The sequence below is a fragment of the Rana temporaria genome, chromosome 11 (assembly GCF_905171775.1).
Source record: "Rana temporaria chromosome 11, aRanTem1.1, whole genome shotgun sequence".
Lineage (NCBI taxonomy): Eukaryota > Metazoa > Chordata > Amphibia > Anura > Ranidae > Rana > Rana temporaria.
In genome coordinates this window covers 130,735,946-130,758,699 of record NC_053499.1, presented here as the reverse complement: position 1 = coordinate 130,758,699, position 22,754 = coordinate 130,735,946, and the positions used below count along the sequence as shown (strand labels likewise).

General features: G+C 44.5%; 1 protein-coding gene across 1 annotated transcript in view; it reads right to left on the bottom strand.

Annotated features, from left to right (window-relative positions):
• Positions 1 to 272: 272 nt before the first annotated feature.
• PKD1L2 (polycystin 1 like 2) overlaps positions 273 to 22,754 on the bottom strand; it is a 163,557-nt gene continuing 141,075 nt past the window's right edge. Inside the window, exons 36-43 of the mRNA XM_040329156.1 lie at positions 20,445 to 20,772; positions 18,146 to 18,279; positions 13,680 to 13,807; positions 10,588 to 10,748; positions 8,524 to 8,734; positions 5,631 to 5,732; positions 3,148 to 3,279; positions 273 to 580 (exon numbers count right to left, since the gene is read on the bottom strand). Coding sequence (XP_040185090.1) covers positions 500 to 580; positions 3,148 to 3,279; positions 5,631 to 5,732; positions 8,524 to 8,734; positions 10,588 to 10,748; positions 13,680 to 13,807; positions 18,146 to 18,279; positions 20,445 to 20,772 — 1,277 coding nt within the window. The 3' untranslated portion in view covers positions 273 to 499. The remainder of the gene's footprint in view (positions 581 to 3,147; positions 3,280 to 5,630; positions 5,733 to 8,523; positions 8,735 to 10,587; positions 10,749 to 13,679; positions 13,808 to 18,145; positions 18,280 to 20,444; positions 20,773 to 22,754) is intronic.

Below are 22,754 nucleotides of genomic sequence, written 5' to 3'. Positions count from 1 at the left end.
TATGGAGCCATCCCAGGAGCCATTTGCAAAATGTCGTGCATGAGCACTCCCACAGCCGGGTCTCTGAACTTGCATGCAGGATTTGGCACATGCACACATACACCACGGGCATCTCTGCCAGGTCCTGTAGACCTTGGAGCAACTCACGGCATGTCTGCGCAAGCACCAAATCTCAATTAAAGATCTTGGCACTGAAAAAGAGGGGTAAAGGAAGACATTTTGCTTTGAGCAAGACAACACTGGACTCCATGGCTAGCTAGTATGTATGTATGTTTTTTTTTAATTAGGGATTTTTATTTATGAGTAGGTGGGTGGAGTTAGGTGGAGTGTAGCTCCTCCTTTAATACTGTTATCTAGTGCGTCGTCAAGTACTGTAAAAAGCATTCATCACTACATAATTGTTGGCATATGGAATGGAGATTGCACAATTAGATTGCAATGGTTATGATCAGATCATAGTGTTAGACTCCAAGCCTGCATCAGGGACACACTCCGCCGTTCACATCTTCTTGTGCTTCAAACCAAAAAAACTAAAAATTTTCATGAGCATGAGATCCACAATTTCTTCCTCTTCTGATGCCTGTAACAATTCACAAGAATGTGAGTAATGTTAGATAGTAGTAATGTCCCTTGAGAGCAATGTTTTTCATTTTTATATTACAACATAACTTATGGCCCAGTCATATAATGTATGATCTACAAAATGTAAGTAGAATCACAGTATGTCCTCCCATTAAAAAAAAAAAGTGCAGCAGCACCAAATTGTAGGTGCATCTGCACTTACCATATTCTCCTTGCAAAGTCTTACCTGCCAGCGCAATCCACCGATGCAGTTTCCAGTGATGGAGGGACTGCACTGCTACTGAATTTAAAGCAGTGTTGTCCCTCCTGTAGGCTCTTGGCCATGACCAGCGCTTTCTGGATTGGCTGAACTGACTGTGCCATTGAAACCCTCCCTCTGTGAACTGCAGTGTCTGGAAGCAGGAGGTGTGTGAGACACCAATGATGGAGGATTTAGCTGACTCAAGGGAGGTAAAATAGTTTTCCAATTTATTAGGCATCACACAGTAACTAGATAACTAGATCTGAGACCAGTGCTGACCCGTTCATAAGGGGCGCATGAGCGCCGCCCCCCCTATCCGTGTGTCCAGCCCCTAATCTACATGCAGGGCACTGGATGCATGGATTCTAATAGTCTTCAAAATAGGGTGGGCTCGGGCGCAGTGTGTGACACTAGTGAATGAATATTCGCTAGTGTCACACTAATTCTCCTGAGACCCGTTTCCTGATTGGCAAAAAGGAGATGCTATGCTGGCCGCCGGGAGGAGGAGAAGACGCAGGGGAAGCCGGTCACTTGGAGGGAAGCCAGGGGTAAGTGGTGCGGCTAGACATGTGCAGTTCGTTCCGAATTAAAATTCAGATGAATTTTTGTTATTATATTCGCTTTACCTTAAATAAATGTGTTCAGTTATGCTCCTGCATAACTACGAATGTCTCATGGGATTTGTAGTTTCACCACAGCTGGAGTGGAAAATCTTTTGACCCCTGGTTTACAACTGGCCTTGGCCAAAATGATGTGTTCCTGGGCCTGAAGGCAACCTATCTCCCAGGAGGCTGCAGGATTGATCAAGAACACAGACCAGCCTGGGAGTGGGCCAAATAAATGACCCAGCGCTGCATCGGTAGCTGGCTAACTGAAGAGGACAAAGATGGTGGAGCAGAACCCAGTGTTATGTCACCCAAAGAGCAGATAATGGCAGGACAATGTTGTATTTGCCGTGCAGGTATGTGTTTTGGATTCACTGTGCGAGAGATTATGGGCCAGATTCTTAAAAGGCTTACGACGGCGCAACGCCATTTGCGCCGTCGTAAGTCCTAATCTGGCCCGGCGTATCTATGCGACTGATTCTTAGAATCAGTTACGCATAGATATCCCTTAGATCTGACAGGCGTAAGGCTCTTACGCTGTCAGATCTTAAATGCAATTTTTTTTCCCGCCGCTAGGTGTCGCCTCGTCGTTTTCCCCGTCTATGCAAATAAGCTATTTACAGTGATTTCCGAACGTACGCGCGGATGACGCAATGAATTTACAACGTTTCCGTAAGCGTAAACTTGCCCCTGCTATATGAGGGGCAAGTTTACGAAGGTCCGTCGTAAGCCATGTTAATTACGGCGTCGGGTCAGCGTCGTCTTTTTCCGTCGTTTACGTAGTTTTCGTAAGTCGTTCGCGAATACGACTTTACGTCAATGACGCTCACGTCGGCGTCATTGACGTTTTCCGTCGTGAGCTGGAGTATGCGCACTGGGCTATTTTTATGCCCGGCGCATGCGCAGTTCGATCGTCGCGGGGGCGCGCTTAATTTAAATACAAGCCGCCCCCTTTGAATTACGCGGCCTTACGCCGGGCCATTTACACTACGCCGCCGCAAATTACGGAGCAAGTGCTTGGAGAATACGGCACTTGCTCCAGTAATTTGCGGCGGCGTAGTGTAAATGGCTTACGCTACGCCTCCGCAGATTCTACCAGAATCTGGCCCTATGTGATTTGAAGAAAACCCAGCAATTAGGTATCAGGGAAAAAAACATGGGGGGGGGGGGGGGGGGGTGGGGATAGTTGAGTACCACTTTAAGGTCAAAATTCCTCCTATACATAGCAGAACCAGTTCTGCTTAGTGGGACAATCATGCCCCTTTCCAGGTGTTTCCTTTTGCTCCAGATAAGCAAAAGAAAGGTGGGTATACAAAGAAAACAAAGGGTCGGTCAAGCATGGTCTACTTTATATTGTGTATGATTCAAACTATACGGAAATTCCGACTGTGTGTATGCCCCATCGGAGTAATTCCAATGAATTCCATCGGAGTTCAGCTAGAGAACATGTTCTCTTTTACTTCGATGGAATTCCCATGTGAGTTTGGTTGGGCAAAGGTCCGATCGTGTGTACGGAGGTTAAGGCTTGTACCATTGTTGAGGATTCTTTCTGAAGAATTTAATAATTCTTTCGCTACTATAAAGACATATAAGACCTTGTAAATGTATGTTCCTGTACTAGTTAGCATTTCCTGATTATTTCCTGAATGATTGCTGTTGAATCACATCACATCCTCTGTGTATATATAACATTTTATGCCTCTACTGTTTTTAGCCTACCTGGTGATTCTTCTGCTCCTCACTGAATGCAACCAAGATAACCGATATGAAGAGATTCAGCACCACAAAAGTCATGAAAATAATGCATGATCCAACGACAAACGAGCCTAGCACAGGGTTATAATCCAACACCTGTCAATTAAAGTAAGGAAAAAATATAACATTCCATGGCTTTCAAAAATTACAATATTTAGACAAGTTTTAGTTGAGAAAACATCAGTGGAGATTTACCATAACAGGAGCACTCAGACTGGTGCAGCTGTGCATGGTAGCCAATAGACATGTGCATTCGTTTTCGTCCGAATGCATTTTCGTTCAAATTTTGGGTACTTTCGTTATCGTTTTAACAAACGAAAATGAACGCGCAGAATCCGAAAGATCCAACATAAAAAAATGCTTTATTTTCGTTTTTGTTGCTACAACAGTTCGATATAGATAGGAGATTCGACATGACAGTGACAATAGCAATCTGCGTCTATCGAACCTGTGGTCGAATGTGCCTAACCTTAACTCTATTATCCCAAGATTATTGTACACAGAGAGGAAAGATTCGACATAGAGAGAAAAAATTTACATTATAGAGACAGTGGGGTAGATTCAGATAGATTAGCGGATCTTTAGATCCGCGTAATCTATCTGATTTACGATCCGCGGGCGCAAGTTTGAGAGGCTAGTGCTGTATTCAGAAAGCACTTACCTCAAAACTTGCGGCGGCGTATCGTAAATCCCTCGGCGGAATTCAAATTCCACGGCTAGGGGGAGTGTAGTATTTAAATCAGGCGCGTCCCCGAGCCGATTTAACTGCGCATGCGCCATCCGCTAATTTTCCCGGCGTGCATTGCTCCCTAGCGATGTCATTGGTTTAGGCGTGAGCGTAACTTGCGTCCAGCTCTTTTCTGAATCGACTTACGCAAACGACGTAAAAATCCAAACTCGGCGCGGGAACGACGGCCATACTTAATATAGGATACCCCCTCACATAGCAGGGGTAACTATACGCCGGAAAAAGCCGAACGCAAGCAACGTAAAAAAAAAGCGACAGGCGGGCATTCGTTTCTGAATCGGCGGAAATCGGCATTTGCCTATTCGTCGCGTAAAAAACCAAAGCGCCACCTATCGGCCGGAAAACGAAAACTGAAAGATCCGACATAAACAAACACTTTATTTTCATTTTCGTTGTGGTCGAATGTGGCTAACCTTAACTCTATGTCCCCGTACACACGTCCGAGGAACTCGACGTGCCAAACACATCGAGTTCCTCGTCGAGTTCAGTGTTGAAGCCGCCGAGGATCTCGGCGGGCCGACTTTCCTCACTGAACAACGAGGAAATAGAGAACATGTTCTCTATTTGGCCCGACGAGTTCCTCGTCGACTTCCTCGCTGAAAAGTGTACACACGACTGAGTTTCTCGGTAGAATCCAGCTCCGATCGAGTTTCTGGCTGAATTCTGCCGAGAAACTCGGTCGTGTGTACGGGGCCTATTATTCTACATAAAGAGAAAAGATTCGACATTGAGAGAAAAGATTCGACATAGAGAGACATGAAGATTCGACAAAGTAGCTAAAAACATGAAATGCTCCACCCATAGGCTATAGAAGAATTCTAATGTTGGTTGTAATTAATAAATATAATTATTATTAGTCATACAACATTAGAATTCTTCTATAGCTTGTAGGCGGAACATTCGACCTGAAATGTACGATTGCGGCATTGTACAGTTTCGTTGCTTTTAAAGATTCTGTCGAACATTCGACAGACACCAATGACAGATTCGACCTTAATTAATTTGGATTTTCGGACGAATGCATTTTTTTTACGAAAAACAAAATAAATGGAAACTAATTCCGGGAATAACTAAATAAATTTATTTTTCGGGACGAAAACGAAATTCCGAAGCAAAATATTTCAGTGTGCACATGTCTAGTAACGAGGTGAGGGCCCTGGGGATATTTGCCTTTGAACATTCAAAATTACTGACAAATTGGTTTAATATTTTCCATGATAGCTTCACTATCTTCAGATAATGTATAAGATATGTAAATCAAGTTCTAGTATATATGGTCTTGGTGGAAAAAGTGTGTAAAACACTACCTTAAAGAAAAGGAAAAGGGAAAACATTACTCATTATCAAGAAGTAAGTGTGATATCATATCAATGATTTTGTATCCTTAGCATTTTGGAATCAGAGCACATTTAAAACAAGAATATATATTTATCATCTTACTGCTTTTCAGATGTTCATAGATGAACCATATGAAACATAAGATCTTAAAATTAAAGCACCTATAGAAATAATATGATACAAATATAGCTATACAAAGCTAGTAAATACCAACAAAGCAAAAAGTGAAGCAGGCCCCAATTTGTTGCTGGGAGATGTGCCTCCACAATGCAAACAATCCATTAAATTCCAATGTTGAGCCAGTAACATTCTCCTCCATTCACTTTTATCTCCAATAAAGCAGCATGGTTGCTTACAATACCTCCTCATAGTTGAAAATCCCCAGCTGAAGGCTGACCATAGTCTTTGCTGAATCCAACACAGTTTTATATGAGTCGAGCTTCCATCCGAATATCAGATTACACTAAAACCAAAACAAAACATACATAAAATTCAACTGTCAACACTATGCAGAAAAAAGATTTTGCTCACTTTATCTTAAATCTGTGTATTTTTTTTTTATAACCTTTAGATGCTAAATAGAATACTATTTGTGGAGTCCATTGAGGGACACAGAAATTTAGTATTTCCCAGACATCTGGGTTATACTGCGGTCAACAGGAGTTTGAGACAATGGCAAATAAAAAACTCAAAAAACTCAAGCCAACCCATATATATATAATTCCATCTCCAACTGTTATACCTTGGTTTGTGAGAAAGCAGAACATAAGACCAAAAACATAGAGGGAAACCCGTATCCCTCAATGGACTTCAGGTAAAATATATTACCCCAAGTACAAAATCAATATTTTCTTTATTTTCAATAAGGAGGCACCAGAATTAAGTAATTCTAATGCTGCGTACACACGATCAGAAATTCTGACAAGAAAAGTCCGATGTGAGCTTTTGGTCAGAAATTCAGACCGTGTGTAGGCTCAGTCGGAATTTTTCTGTCGGAATTTCCGCCAAGAAAAATTTGAGAGCTGGTTCTCAAATTTTCCAACAAGAGAAGTTCTTGGAGGAAATTCCGATCGTCTGTATGCAATTCTGAAGCAATCAAAAACCACGCATGCTCTGAATCAAGTCGACACATGCTCAGAAGCATTGAACTTCATTTTTCTCAGCTCATCGTAGTGTTGTACGTCACCGCGTTCTTGATGGTCGGAATTTTGTGTGACCGTGTGTATGCAACACAAGTTTGAGCTGAAATTCCGTCTGAAAGAAATCCACGGTTTTCTTGTTGGAAATTCCGATTGTGTGTACGTGGCATTAGACATTTGGGACATCCAAAAGCAGTCCAACTGAGGGGCAAGGCAATGGCCACCAAAGGATCGTACAGATTTACAAACCATATTTCAAAGAGAATCTGAAGGGTCCAACATCTATACAAAGGTTGGATGAAGCAAAGCCAACAGATAAGGCATTGCCACAGCACAGGGGGGAGAGCACCGGTTATCAATCTTAGACCATGACAGCTAATCACCAGTAGGCGTAAAATGCTACCTACTACATAGAGGACACCCAATCATCCAAAAGAAGAAAAAAAATAAGTGAAAATACAAACCAGAACAGGAGAAAAATTCTTGGACCAAAAGCTAGAATGCAATGTTTACAAGAGTATAATAGGGCAGCCCTCAAAATTTCCACTCCCCTACTAGCATTTGGCGAGCGGATTTACGCTGGGGGCGAGTGATGACAGGGCTGCATGTCCAATCTCCCTCCAATCTGTGCCTACACTTAAGAGTCCAGATGAGATTGGCGGCCGAAGAGGAAAGGTGCATGCTCGGGAAAAGTAGTCTGGTGAGCCGCGCACAGGCAGAGCAGTACACAGGTGCTCTCCTTACAATTCTCATTAAGCCATGGGACCTAACAGTATGACCTCTCTGAGCCTGCCCCCCCTCCCCCGACCAATGTAGCTGGAGAGCAGAAAGTAATGAGTGAGGTGGAGGATTGCAAAAATTACCACTCCGGTGCAGCGCTCACTGAAAGTTGCCCTGACATGAGAGCGGCAGCCTTCTAGTTTGTGCAGTTTTCTTCTCCTTGTGCTCTATGTAAGTGTCCAACAGTTTAGCCTGAGCACTGTGAACAGACTGGTCTCAATGTGTGCTGTGCGCTGTCAGTGTGCGCTGTGCTATGGTGTCAATGGCTGTGCAGTTGTGTGGATCTCAGCGCTGGATTGTACTCCCTCCCGCTGTGCTGCAGCTCCTCTCCTCTCTGCCAGCCTGAATAAAAGGGGGAAGTGGGGACATGCAAGCGTGGAGCCGCACACACAGGCTCCTGATGATGAGATGAATGGGAGAGAGGATGGATGGGAGTTGCAGAGGAGACAGTAAAGAATGGGGAAGAGACTTAGTTCTAGTGCCCTGTCCCTCTGGTCTGCCCCCAGTGCCCTGTCCCTCTGGTCTGCCCCCAGTGCCCTGTCCCTCTGGTCTGCCCCCAGTGCCCTGTCCTATTTTGTTAAAGTTGTTGTTGGTAATATTTAATTTTGTAACTTGATTCTGCATAAAACATTGTCATTCCATGAGATAATCTACGAGGGCATGTTTACGGGTGCAATTAGGCGCAGGGCAGTGTATGAATTAGGTGGGGCAACTGGTGGCGAGTAACTCTTGAGGCCTGGCTAGTAGCTCAGGACTTGAAATTTTGAGCCCTGTAATAGGGTATATTTGGATTGACAAAGTATGACCACAAAAAACACCAGCCAGTCAACAGCACCCCAACTTTTTACCTTAGGGACAAGGTGATCTATAATAAGGAGGATGTGACCAAATAATCTCCTAAAGAGACATGCGTGGATGTCAGAGATCTTACAATCCAAAGATAGGAAAAAGGAAACCCTAAATTAGGAAAAATAGAATGGTAGTAACCCTGACACCTTTTAAAGGTGGGGGGTGATCAACATCATCTGTATAAAAAAAAGAGGTAGGCAGGGGTGGAAATATAACGCAACTTGGTGTACAAGGATATCAGGAGCAAAAGGACATTTGCAGGTGTGGTACGGATCCCTGCCACACCTCTGATGTAGACACTGGAGACCTCTGTAGTTTATGTCCAATGTCAAATTTTTTAAACTATAGTTGACCAGTGTTTCTATATGGACTATAAGCCAGTCTTTCTCCTACTGCACACATTTTATGTCTTTACTCTTGTAGCCATCACACAGATTTCACCTGATGGATGAGCAAAACAGAAGTAATAGAATAAAGCATACTCACAGCAATGGAATAGGCTAGGAACATAATTAGGATGACGGTGATAAATCCAGAAATGTCACCCCAGGCTCTGCGCAGAGTTGCTGTGATCATGTTTAGTTTTGGGTTCAATCTCATCAGATGCCACAGCTTGATGGTTGATAGGAGAACAAGGAAAGCTATAAGGTAACCCAGGGCTGCATCTGCAGTGGCCGTTTCATTAAAACTTACAAACCTGCAGAACATTAAAGCAAAAGGCATAGTATTCTTTATTTTGTAAAAAAGAGAGGCATGAAAAATAAAATAAATAAATTAGATTAACATTTTTGTTACTTTGTATTCCACATTAAAGCGGTTGTGCCATGGGAAAAAGATATTAAAAGCCAGCAGCTACAAATACGGCAGCTGCTGACTTTTAATATTAGGACACTTACCTGTCCTGGAGTCCAGCGCCGATCGCAGCAGAGGACGAGCGATCGCTCGTCTCTCTGCTGCTCCCCCCGCCATCCACGCTGAGGGAACCAGGAAGTGAAGCGCTGCGGCTTCACTGCCTGGTTCCCTACGGCGCATGCGCGAGTCGCGCCCGCCGATTGGCTCCCGCTGTGTGCTGGGAGCCGAGTGTTCCCAGCACACAACGGGGGGGGCGACGGGATGTGACGGAATGCCCGTCTTTTGCCCGTGAATGCCGGGCCGGAAGTGGGTGCAAATACCTGTCTTTAGACAGGTATCTGCACCCCCCTCTCCCCTGAAAGGTGTCAAATGTGACACCGGAGGGGGGAGGGTTCCGATCAGCGGGACTCCACTTTAAGGTGGAGAACCGCTTTAAGAGCCCATTCACACAGGGGCAACACGACTTCCATCGCGACTTTGGGAGGCAACTTGGACACGACTTGAGTATGAATCACAGCGCGACATGAGACAACTTACAAGGCATCTTCAAGTTGCCTCCAAGACAGGAGGCTTTCCAGTGGCCAATCAAACAAGAATCAGCTCTGTGGGAGGGAGGGGTTTGCCTGAGAAATGTATGTTCTCTTCCTGTATTTTTGCTTCTGTTAAGACAGTGATCCGACTTCTGAGGCGACTTCCATTGAAATCAATGTGTACAAGTCACCTAGAAGTCGGACTGAAGTAGTACAGGAACCTTTTCTGAAGTCGGAGCGACTGCAGTAGTGTACATTAAGACGGCTCCATTCACATACATTGATTTTCTCATGCAGCGCGACTTGGGGCAACTTGAAGTCGGATCCAAAGTCGTCCCTGTGTGAATGGGTTCTAACTAGGGTTGTCCCGATACCGATATTAGTATAGGTATCGGTACCGATACTGAGCATTTGCGCGAGTACTTGTACTCGCGCAAATGCTCCCGATGCCTGACCCGATACTTCTTTTTTTTTTCCCAGAGAGCTGGTGGAGAGGGGGTGGAGTGCGAGTGGAAAGGGGGTGGAGAGGGGGCGGAGAGCGGAGCAGAGCAGTCCTCGTATGGAGGAGAGGAGAGCTGCTGCCGCTGGCGCTTAGTCCCCTAAGACAAAGCCAAGCCCCCCCCCGCCGCTTACGACATCTAGTTAATTTGCGCTTGGGGAACACAACAGCTTTTATTTGAATAGCTGTGTGTTCCCCACCGCGCCTCATGTATAGACACTCCCCCTTGCCAAGAAACTTTGATAGACAGATCACCCGTCCCAGGATTGGACGGGTGATATGTCTATCAAAGTGCCCGGGCAAGGGGGAGTGTCTATACATGACAAGGCGCGGCGGGGAACACACAGCTATTCAAATGAAAGCTGTTATGTTCACCCAGCGCTGATCAACTAGATGTCGGCAGCGGCGGGGGGGACTTGGCTTTTCGTTAGCTACACTCCCCTAATATTAACCCCTATCACTGCCGGTTTTAGGCCAGCCCTGCGCCTAGCCTGCATCTCACTTTGGGCTTCTCTTGAAAGGGAGACAAGGGATCCGACCTGGTGGCTGCATATGCTAATACAAAATAGTCAATGCAGTGTTTTACATTTGACTGAAGCAAAGAACTATATTTATTGTTAGCCCTGGCAATCAAACAGATGGTTGATAGTAATGACGTATACTACTCACTCATCCTTGTGATTCTGGTAGTAATTGATGTCCTTGTTTCCAAGAATGGTCCTCTTTACAAACACAGAAAGGGCACTCCAGCTTATTAAAATCAGAGCCAACTCCAGCAGGTTCCACTTACTGCGGAAATACCCCCATTTAAGAGTTTTCATGAGTTTTCCCTGTGGACAGTATACAATGCGTTACATAGTTTTAAAGACACATAAATTCCATTAATAATGTTGGGCTTATGCGTAGGCAATCAATTTTTGCATGTTTTATTTTCAAGTTTGCACTGTACAATTGACAGGTGGAAGTAATTTTTCTTGTTAACATACTTTTCATACGTACACCTCATAAAGAAGACCTAGCAATACCCTGTAGACCAGCGGTCCCCAACTTTTTTGGCACCGGGGACCGGCTCTGTGCAAGTAAATTGTGGCAAGGCCTGGGGGGTCGGCGCGGTGGTAAGCGATTTATTTTGCGGGCAATTTGTCAGGGCAATGGCTGGTGTTAGTGCTTCAATCATCCCGGCACCATGGTTATTATGGTGTCAGGATAATTGAAACGCATTATTTCTATCATTACATTGTAATATACAATGAAATAGTTCAACTCACCATAATGTTGAATCAGTGGGAGCCTTGAGAGCGTCACTTGCAACCATCGTTTGTCACTTGCCAAATCACCTGCCACCAAATGAGGATGTCACTCGCCACTATGCCTGCCACCAGATGAGGATCTCACTTGCCACTATTCCTATCACCAGATGAGGATGTCACTTGCCACTATGCCTGCCACCATGTGAGGATGTCACTTGCCAGTTTTGCCTGCCACTAGATGAGGATGTCACTTGCCACGCTGCCTGCTAGCATCATGGAGATTGCCACAGTTACTTGGCTGCCACTCAAAAAATAGCAGTTTGTCATTAATTCATGTAAAATGGCTGCAGAGTACTTGCAGCCAGACACAACGCTGTCAGCCTCTCCTCGGCGCGGTAAAATATCTACATGCGAGGGAGAGAGGGTGGGCGGTGAGAGATGACGTCATTCTCTCTCTTCTGGGTCGCGGCTGCACCCCCGTGTAGAGCAGCCTTCGCGGCCCTGTAAGTAAGGATTGAACAGCGGCGCGGGCAATGAGAGATGACGTCATCTTTCTCCCCGTCACCGCACCGCTGACAATTTACTGGTCTCCTCCGCGGCCCGGCAGCAGAGGCGCTACGGCCCGGCGTTGGGCCGCGGACCACAGGTTGGAGACCTCTGCTGTAGACCTATCTCTACAGGGTATTGCTAGGGATTTTTTTCTGTATCCTGCAAAAAACCTGGCTGATCCTGCGGTTTTCTATCTCCCCCTTCTGTCCATGTCCCCAATTCAGCTAGAGATTTTGCAGCTGTGGTGGCAACTCTGCATGTTTTCAGTGAGTTTCTTTGCTGAGCATTTCCTACCTATTACATTTGGGCAGCCCATGTGACTATAGAGTCACAAATGTGGGCATATACACTGTGGTAAATGACAGCCCACTCCCTCCTTCCATGCCCATTAACCAGCTAAACACAATGGGGGTGGGATATTACATGTAGATTAATGGAGGCTTCACCTCTCTCTTATTCCTTGACACAGCCTGTGACTGGCAGAAATCCGCCCATACCATGTTTTTGCTAAAAAATAATAAAGATTTTTTCTTTCGAATACATATTTGTATGACAATTTAAAACAGCTTATTGATATTAACTATTTATTTTTACTCTGTACTCCAAAGGCTGTTTTCTGTTTTATTTCGAAAATGTGACCAGCAGCAGAGGACTAGGAGCTCTTACTGCTTATGTTTCCCTGCAGACAGGCTGGGAAAGAGCTGGGTCATGTGACAGCTGTATATCAATTAGGAAAAAGGTATTTAGATTTTCTTTTTTTAATTAAAATAATTACAGTGGCCCGGATTCAGGTAGATTTGCCCCTTTGTTACGGAGGCGCAGGGCAGCGTTTTTGCCCTGCGCCCCCGCAAATTTCCTGTGCTACCCGCGATTCACGGAGCAGTAGCTCTGTAAATTGTGTGTGCGCTGTGTAAACTTGCCCTGCGTAAGGGCGCCTAATGTAAATGATCCCGTAGGGGGTGGGAATCATTTAAATTAGGCGCGCTGCCATGCCAAGCGTAGAGCGCATGCATACTATACACTGAGCACAACGGGAACGCCACCTAGCGGCCATCGCTAGAATGCAGCCTAAGATATGCGTGGCATAAGAGCCTTATGCCACGCAGATTTTAGGCTGCAGTCGGCGTTACGATGTTCCTGAATCAGGAGCATTCGTAACGCCGGGCAAGTAAGCAATTGCGCTGTGTAACCTATGGTTACACAGGCGCAATTGCTTCTTGAATCCGGGCCAGTGCCATCATCCTCATACAGAAATAGAAGGGACAATGTACATTAAACCGTGCGTGTTTAGTCTGAAAAGAAATCAGGGACACATTCATTTAACCAAGGATGAAATTGGGGAATTGTATGGTCACCCTAGCCTATGATTCAAAAAGGACTAAAGCCATTGGATCAATAAAACTCAAGTGACTATGATTTTTAGTAGAAGGGATCAACAATAAAAGCTTGTGTATTTCTCTCATGACATGTTTTCTGGAACCTGTGCGAAATAAATTACCAGGGCCGCTGATAAGGCTGTACAGGTGGCCCTCTTGTATCAGGCCCAGGCTCCATCAAAAGGGGAGAGCAGGCACCTGCCAAGAAGGCAGGCTGTACTGCTCTATTGAAGGAACCGATCATTGGTTCTAGTATTTGTATCCCAAATCCCCTGCTGTCCAGGCCCCCCTGTATGCCACCTTCCCCTGTAGCGCTACCAGCTTCCCTCCTCTCCTGCTGGCAGCTGCTGCAGACACACAGGGGAAATAGTTTTAGGATAAGTGTGTGTGTGTGTGGGGGGGGGGGGGGCTGTCAGGTAGGTTGTACGGGGCCCTATGGTTTTTAACAGTGGCCCTGTAAATGGCCATAATCTCTGTGTAACATAAGCATCAGAGAATCATGTAGATAGAAGCAACTATGGTCAACCATACAACTCATGTGCAATGCAGGTAGCTGAGCTTGTTGGTGTCATTGAGTGAGCCTTACCTGCACCACCATGTAGTATATAACAAAGAGGAAATAAATCACTTCCGCTGCCACAACAAATATATGTAAGCCATCTGTGTAGGGATACAGCCTGACACTTTGAAGATCAGCGTGAGTCATGAAGGTACCTTAAAGAGAAAAGTGAAGTTATGATTTTGTGTGCTATTTCGTAAAAGAGCAAAAACATACATCATTCATAATTTGATCTATTTCTGTTTCAGAGATAAGTAGGTACAGTAAAACTTTCAGGAGATCTTCATAATATAAGCCAATTTAAAAAAAGGCAGAAACAACAAAATCCGAGACTTTCAAACACTTCACTGAATTTCTGTCTAGTAGTCCCATAGCAGAAAGCAGTTGACTGTTACAATGTTAACTGTTAGAACAGGTAACAAACAGCGATAGTCTACAAAATTACACAAGTGTTTAATACCTCAATTTCTGTTTAGGTGAGCATACTTTTACATACAAATTTGTGAATTCATTTGATAGGACCGTTATATAATGTATATGCACAAGAAAGCCTGCAGTTTTCTGAAGACAATGGGGTAGATTCAGATAGATTAGCGGATCTTTAGATCCGCGTAATCTATCTGATTTACGATCCGCGGGCGCAATTTTGAGAGGCTAGTGCAGTATTCACAAAGCACTTACTTCGAAACTTATCGTAAATCCCCAGGCGAAATTCAAATTCCGCGGCTAGGGGGAGTGTAGTATTTAAATCAGGCGTGTCCCCGCGCCGTTTTAAATGCGCATGCGCCGCCGGCTAAATTTCCCAGCGTGCATTGCTCCCAATGACGTCGCTAGGACGTCATTGGTTTCGTCGTGAACGTAAATTACGTCCATCCGTATTCGCGACCGACTTACGCAAACGACGTAAAAATTCAAAACTCGGCGCGGGAACGACGGCCATACTTAACATTAGCTACCCCTCATATAGCAGGGGTAACTATCCGCCGGAAAAAGCCGAACGCAAGCTATGTAAAAAAAAAGCGACGGGCGGGCGTTCGTTTCTGAATCGGCGTATCTCCTCATTTGCATATTTGTCTCGAGTAAAACACGAAACGCCACCTAGCGGCCAGCGGAAGATTGCAGTCTAAGATCCGACGGTGTAAGTCACTTACACCTGTCCGATCTAAGGCCCCGTACACACGAGAGGATCGATCCGCTGAAATTGATCCGCGGATCGGTTTCAGCAGGATAGATCCGCTGGTGTGTACGATCCAGCGGATATTTACAGCAGCATGTGACTGTCTATGCCTTCTTTTACCCATTCTGAAAGTGGTTGAGTGATATTAGGTGTATTTATTCATCTCACCACTGGAGGCAGTGACGTTATTAGTAGTATTACCGTTTTTACATTGAATGTTTTTTATAATGTGTTTTAACATTTAACTTTTTCCAAATGGTCTTGTTTATATGTATTTTAATTGCTTGTAAAGATCACATTAAAATGTTGTGGCTAAAGCGCACCAGTCAGCCGTCAATGATGTGAAGGATCCACCCTCCGCTCTTGCCTCCATTGCCAGCCTGTATAAATAGACAGCTGACATGGTCACATGGCAACCCATGAATAAGTCACGTGGCTAGTGACGATACGCGTGGGGGAGGAGCCGAGTGACGCGGTCAACGGTCAAATCCGTCCATCTGAGGAGATCGTAGCACTGAGCGGCGTTCCATGACTGTTTGCAGTTGAGCCTGTCTACCATCGAGGTTCCGTGAGTGCAATCATCGCATTGCAGGGTTTTATTTCCCATTTCAAACGTTATTTGCACTATATATCTTTCTTTTCTCCTTATGAGCGGCTGATATCCTGTGTAAGATCGGGGAGTCCAGAAGGGGAAGTTTTGCTATAAGTGACAGCTGCACATCAGAGGACTGTGGGTCTCATACCTGCCTCCATATTAGCATATGTACTGAACTGTGTTTTTTCCCATGAACTATTTTTGCTGGTTCTATTAGAACTTTTTCACATTATAATTTTTTAGTAGTTTTTTTGGCTTATTATCCTTTGCACATATACCTCCCTTATTTGAGGTGTAGGGGGTCCTTTTTTATGTATATGGTTATATATATAATTATATGTATGCAATTTTTACTTGATTATTAGCGCAACACAATATTTTCTCATTTATTCACTTTGGTTTTGTGCACCTCACGTGTCTGCAGCTTATCTTTAGTAATTTATGGTTTGGTTTTTACATGGTTTACGTAATAGCGCTGTAGTACCATTTTACACAAAGCCTAGTACACACTGCTATTTTTTTCTGTTCAACCCACCGGGCTGGACAGAAAATTGGATGTTAGTACAGCGATCTCCCCTGCGGTTCAATTGTGTTCTGACAGGGGGACACCCCCCCCCCCCCCCTCCCCCACCAGAAATCTCAGGTTGGCACTTTCGGCCATAAGCTCTCATTTGTTGGCTGAAAACGCTGATTGGAAGCCGTTCATGCCTCTTCGACAGAAGCCGGCCGACTTCTGTCGGACAGGCTGCCCTACACATGGGCCATATGTTGGCCTTTTTCTTAATTTTTTTCCATTTTTTTGTTTATTATGTTGGTGGCCGATTTCTATTGAACCAGCCGATGCCACTCGACATTTGTGTACTACAGACAACTTTCTCTCTTCTCCATTACATGGTTTACGTTCTGTGGTCTCAACAAACTTTCTGATAACATTGTTTGAGATAAGATTGCAGGAAATAGAACAGCACTGGATTTCTAGACAGATCAACAGGTATGGTTTTAGACTTCTACTGATATAACAAAATGTTTTCAACAGTAATTTTAACAGACCAAAAGGGAGAAAGTAAGAGAAGTCATTGTTAGGGTCAGTGTTGTAACTAACGGCGTTTAAATAAACGCCGTTAGGTAACGATGGGCCTCCTGAGGGTAACGAGTAATCAGATTACTTTTTCCCTCTCGGCAACGCCGTTCCCATTACTGTGCGTTGTTACCGCAATTACATCTACCGCCACTAGATGGCAGCAGAGTAATTGCCGGGTCTGGGCGCCCGCATGACGTCAGCGCGTTGGTTTTGCGCATTCACCATACGTCAATGTCCCGCGATGCAAGGGCGGAAGCCCACACTGGAGTGTCTCCAGGCAGGACACACCCACAGAAGCGGGGCTGATATCTTCATGGAGAGTGAGACGATAACTCGGTCACCATCAGGGAGGAGGCTGGAAGGCGGGGAGGACGGCGGGGACTCTGCTCATCATCATCATCATCATCATGCCGGTAGGTGGCCACTTCTGTCTGACTGTCAGTTCTACATGGAGGACCCTAAGGATAGGATACTCCTCACCCACTGCTATATACTCCTCACCCGCTACTATATACTCCTCACCTACTAGCAGTGGGTGAGGAGTATATAGTAGCGGGTGAGGAGTATATAGCAGTGGGTGAGGAGTATATAGCAGTGGGTGAGGAGTATACAGTAGAGGGTGAGGAGTATACAGTAGAGGGTGAGGAGTATACAGTAGAGGGTGAGGACTGGAGTATATAGTAGAGGGTGAGGAGTATATAGCAGTGGGCCCACTGCTATATACTCCTCACCCTCTACTATATACTCCTCACCCTCTACTATATACTCCTCACCCTCTACTGTATACTCCTCACCCTCTACTATATACTATATACTCCTCACCCTCTACTGTATACTCCTCACCCTCTACTATATACTCCTCACCCTCTACTGTATACTCCTCACCCTCTACTGTATACTCCTCACCCTCTACTGTATACTCCTCACCCTCTTATATACTCCTCACCCTCTTATATACTATATACTCCTCACCCTCTTATATACTATATACTCCTCACCCTCTACTATATACTCCTCACCCTCTGCTATATACTCCTCACCCTCTACTATATACTCCTCACCCTCTACTGTATACTCCTCACCCTCTACTGTATACTCCTCACCCTCTACTATATACTATATACTCCTCACCCTCTACTGTATACTCCTCACCCTCTACTATATACTCCTCATCCTCTACTGTATACTCCTCACCCTCTACTGTATACTCCTCACCCTCTACTGTATACTCCTCACCCTCTACTGTATACTCCTCACCCTCTTATATACTATATACTCCTCACCCTCTTATATACTATATACTCCTCACCCTCTACTATATACTCCTCACCCTCTACTATATACTCCTCACCCTCTGCTATATACTCCTCACCCTCTGCTATATACTCCTCACCCTCTGCTATATAATTGCATTGTAGAATATAAAGAAAAAAAGTCAGTTACTTTGCTGAGGAACTAATTACTTTTTCAATGTAGTAACTGAGTCACTAACGCAATTACTTTTTCGGAGAAGTAATTTGTAACTGTAACTAATTACTTTTTTAAAGTAAGATGAGCAACACTGGTTAGGGTTTACATATACTTCCAGGCAGATGTGTTGTGATGCTGATAGAACTTTAAAATCCTCTTGTTGCACCTACCTAATGCGTTGGTCTCAAACATTACCCGGACAATGCAGAAGAGGTTGACATTGGCATTATAAATCGTAAATTCTACAAAAAGAGCCCTAGTGAAATCGTCCAACCAGACATTGTTGAAAAGGTTTCGCAGAATCCTGAAAAGAGAAAGAAACATCAAGACGTAATTGAACAGCAGAATCTTTGGTTGCTTTTGACTTTAAATAGAGACGTATTATTTGTTCTCTTCTGCTCCACCTCTCACAACTGAAATCCTCTCATTCCTGCTGGGTTTGAGCCTCTTCAGCTGCAGTCAGAAAAAAAAAGATTTGTTTCTAAAATGCCAGGATGGAGTAATGCGGAAATTCCCACAGCAAAAGTCCGATGTGAGCTTTTGAATAGAAATTCTGACCGTGTGTATGCTCCATCTGACTTTTGCTGTCGGACTTTCCGCCAACAAAAGATTGAGAGCTGGTTCTCAAATATTCAGACGGAAAAAATTCCTATCAGAAAATCCGATCGTCTGTAGCAATTCCGACACGCAAAATATGAGTAATTGCCTGTAATATTAATCAAGACGATTCTGGCCTTGAGTATATACGTCAGTCCAGTTAATCAGCCTATACAATGCAAAACAGGGATCACAGCGCTGTTATCTTCTAGCACAGGAAGAATTGATCTTGTAGATAGTGCAGAGGAACCTCGGTGCAGGAGATCAGTACTTAAAGTGAAGTTCTAGGCTTTTTTTCATTTATTAGAAGTCAGTAGCTACAAAAAGTGTAGCTGCTGAGTTTTAATAAACAGACACTCACCTGTCCCACGGTCCAGTGGTGTGGATTACGTGCTCCGGTGTAGCCCTGAAATTCCTGAAAAAAAAATGTTTTATACTTACAGTTTTGGTGTCTTGCAAGGGCGTCCATCGGCGGCCTTGTCCGGTCCGGCGTCCTTCTGCGGCCATCGTGGTGTCCGTGGTGTCCTCCCGCGCTGTCTCCGAGTCGAATCCCCGCTTCCCGCGCTGTGTTTGAACCACTCCGCCGACATATACCGAGCACAGTACATTCGGGTATAGTCGGGCAGGCTCGGCTCCTCTCGCGTAAAGGACGTACAGGACGTGACCGCAAGAGGAGCCGAGCCTGCCCGAGTATACCCGAGTGTACTGCACTCGGTATATGTCGGCGCAGTGGTTAAAACACGGCGCGGGAAGCGGGTATCGGCGTATATCGCATACCCGCGATTTTGCCCTGATTTTAAGGGCAAAAAAGTGCGCGGTATATGCCGATAAATACAGTAATTTAATAATAAAACCTAGTAAAGGAAGGTTTCTTTGGAGAAATCATTACATAAGTAATCTATCGACTATTCAGATTTATTATGTTTCTAGAGCATCTGAATCTTATTTGGGAAGTCACAATGCCAGGATTCACTGACAAGTAAAATGTGAAATTGTGGCTTCTGATAAATTTGGGAGAATCATGAAGTGGCCCACATTATTTTACTATAAAGAAGAGACAGAGAAAACATTTTAACCACTTGCCTACTGGGCACTTTTACCCTGTTCCTGCTCAGGCAAATTTTCAGCTTTCAGCGCTCTCACACTTTGAATCACAATTGCGCGGTCATGCAACACATGCAACACATCCTAATGATCTGAGTTCGGGGTATCCCCACATGCCTAATAGACCACACTAGTGATAGTTGGTCCACACATTCCGGTGAGTGCACATCTATGTGGGGCACCCAGTCTGAGCACCGGTCCATAGGAGTCTTTATTGAGCACGAGGACCATATGCATACCTCCCAACTGTCCCTGATTTCGAGGGACTGTCCCTGATTTGGAGCAATGTCCCTTTGTCCCTCATTCTCCTCATTTGTCCCTCATTTTGGTCTGATCTATAGAGTTGTATATAAAATGCACTTTTTATCTTTCAAAAAGTGTTTCCCAGCACTAAACTTTCGTCTGATTTCTAAATTGCTGCATTTGTAAATTCCGAAAGCCAATATAAAGAAATAGTAGTGGTAAAAAAAGCACTTGTGGGTTTAACCAATCTTATTTTTTTGTACAATTCTCCTTTAAGGGGGCGTGGCAAGGGGTGTGTCCTATGCCTGCATACTTTTGCTGATAGGTGTCCCTCATTCCCATCTCAGAAAGTTGGGAGGTATGCATATGGGATCATCATATGTTATCATTTATGTTGCATATACGTATATTTGTCTACCAGTTTGTTATATATCCTAGTAGTTGATTTCTAGCGCATTTTTCTTTCTTTCATTGTTTTACATTTGCCTTGATTCCATCAGCCAAATAAAAGATTTAAAAAAATACCTGCGTGCAGTAGTTCTATCGCTTCCTAAATGTACCACATAACCCCCTCCGCGGTATGTTGCCAGTCGACCCCAGGTAGGGTGGCCTCTAAGCTTGGACTGGCTCTTGTAGTACCAGGCAGAATCAGTGTTGGTTGCATTGGTGAATGCAGAGGAATTCCAGCCTTCACCATAATGTTCCATATCCTCAGTATCCAGGGAATAAGGTGCCCGACATTCATTAATCGTATTCTGGAGGACAGTAGCTATTGGGCAAGAGTCCTTCTTGACTCGCAACTGGCGAAACCTTGCGCTGCCAACCAACTTGGAGTTACCATCCGTCACAAAGCCTGTCCCACATCAAACAAAGAAGTATACATTATATAAATATGTTAATCAATTGATCCCCAGGCCAATTCCAACACTTTTTATATTCATGTAAAAACTGGCTTTTACTAAAAAACAAAATCAGAAAATTACTTAGAACCCCCAAACATTATGGCCCGGATTCACATACCTTGGCGCATAGTTATGCCGGCGTAGCGTATCGAATATACGCTACGCCGACGTAGCGCAGAGCAGCGAGCACAGTATTCACAAAGCACTTGCTCCCTAATCTACGCTGGGTTTCCTCGGCGTAACTCGTCGTAAGTGGCAGTGGGCGTGAGCCATGCTAATGAGGCGTGACCCCATGTAAATGATGGGCCGGGCGCCATCAAGATACGAATAACGAACGGCGCATGCGCCGTCCCATGGACGCTTCCCAGTGCGCATGCTCCGAATTTACTTCGAATCACTGCCTACGACTTGAACGTAACCTATGACTAGCCCTATTCACGTACTACGTAAACTACGTAAAAAACGACGGCTGTGTTCCCTGGTGCAGCCATTTGCACTGATGCTGCTGACTTACACCTGCTTTATGAGGCTTAACTTTACGCCGGACGTACTACTTATGTAAACCGCGTATATTAATGCGCCGGGCGCAAGTACGTTCGTGAATCAGCGTATCTCACTCATTTGCATATTCGAATCGTAAATCAATGGGAGCGCCCCTTGCGGCCAGCGTAAATATGCGCCAAGGATACGACGGTGTAGGAAACTTACGTCGGTCGGATGAAGCCTATTTTCAGGCGTATCCTGCTTTCAGAGTCAGGCGCATAGATACGACGGCGCTTATGTGCACTTACGTGAAGTGCTACGTGAATCCGGGCCATTATTTTTTAAATCAGAGACCCAGGAGAATAAAATGTTGATTATTCCAAAATCTTATGTTGCATGATATTTGCGCAGCCATTTTTGAAAAAAACTTTTAGTGAAAAATATACTTTAATAAATGTTATAATACCCAATTTTTTACAAAATATAAAATATGGTGTTTTGCATCATAACCAGCTGGCATGTTACTTTTTAAAACTGCGTATACCTGAGGAATTGGCGACAAACTGCGGTGCCTAAAAATCTCCATAGGCGATGCTTTATAACGTTTACATATTACCAGTTTTTTTTTTCACAAGAAAACATATTACTAGTTTAGAGTTACACAGGAGGTCTGGTGCTATAACTATTGCTTTTGCTCCGACATTTGCAGTGAAACCTCATATAAACTGTGCAAATACTGTTTACATATGCTTGTGGTACTTATGAGTGGTTTGATCAGATGCTTTACAAGCTGGTATCGGCTGGTATACATCAAAACCGGATCCTCGGGCTCAGGTAAGTAAAATAGGGGGGCTGGGAGGGCCTTAACTGTCAGATGCATAGGATGCATTAAGGTGAAAAACATGAACCTTTAAAACCCCTTTAAGGCCATATTCCCTGAAGAGAGGTAATATTTCACTTTTGCAGTACAGTATGTTTGACAAGTTCTCCCAACAAGTAAAACTCCAGTGTTGTTGGGAAAAAAAACAATCCTCTCCTAGTGAACTAAAACCCATTGCAAGGGTTTTAGCTAAATCTTTTTCTGTCCTTATGTCCCTTGCCAAATCCTTTATCATACTGACTTTTAAGTGGAAGAATCTGCCTACAGTCTCAGTTTTGTAATAAGAAAAATAACATCTACATCCTTTTAGCCAGAATGAATTTTAGGAAGCATCTTATCAAAAAATGAAACTCCTATTGCAAGGGATGCTTCTAATCTGACTTCCAGCCAAAGGCGTGCGCAAAGGGTGTGCCTGAGCACACCCTAATCACCCCGTGCAGTGCTGATTTCCCCTTCTTTCTCGCACCCCCTGTCTTCTCCCTGCAGTGATCCCAGCTCCCCTCCTCTCTTCTCCCACCGTCTGCTGCGGGAGATGTTTTAGGATGGAGAGCAGGGGAAGGGGCCAGTAAA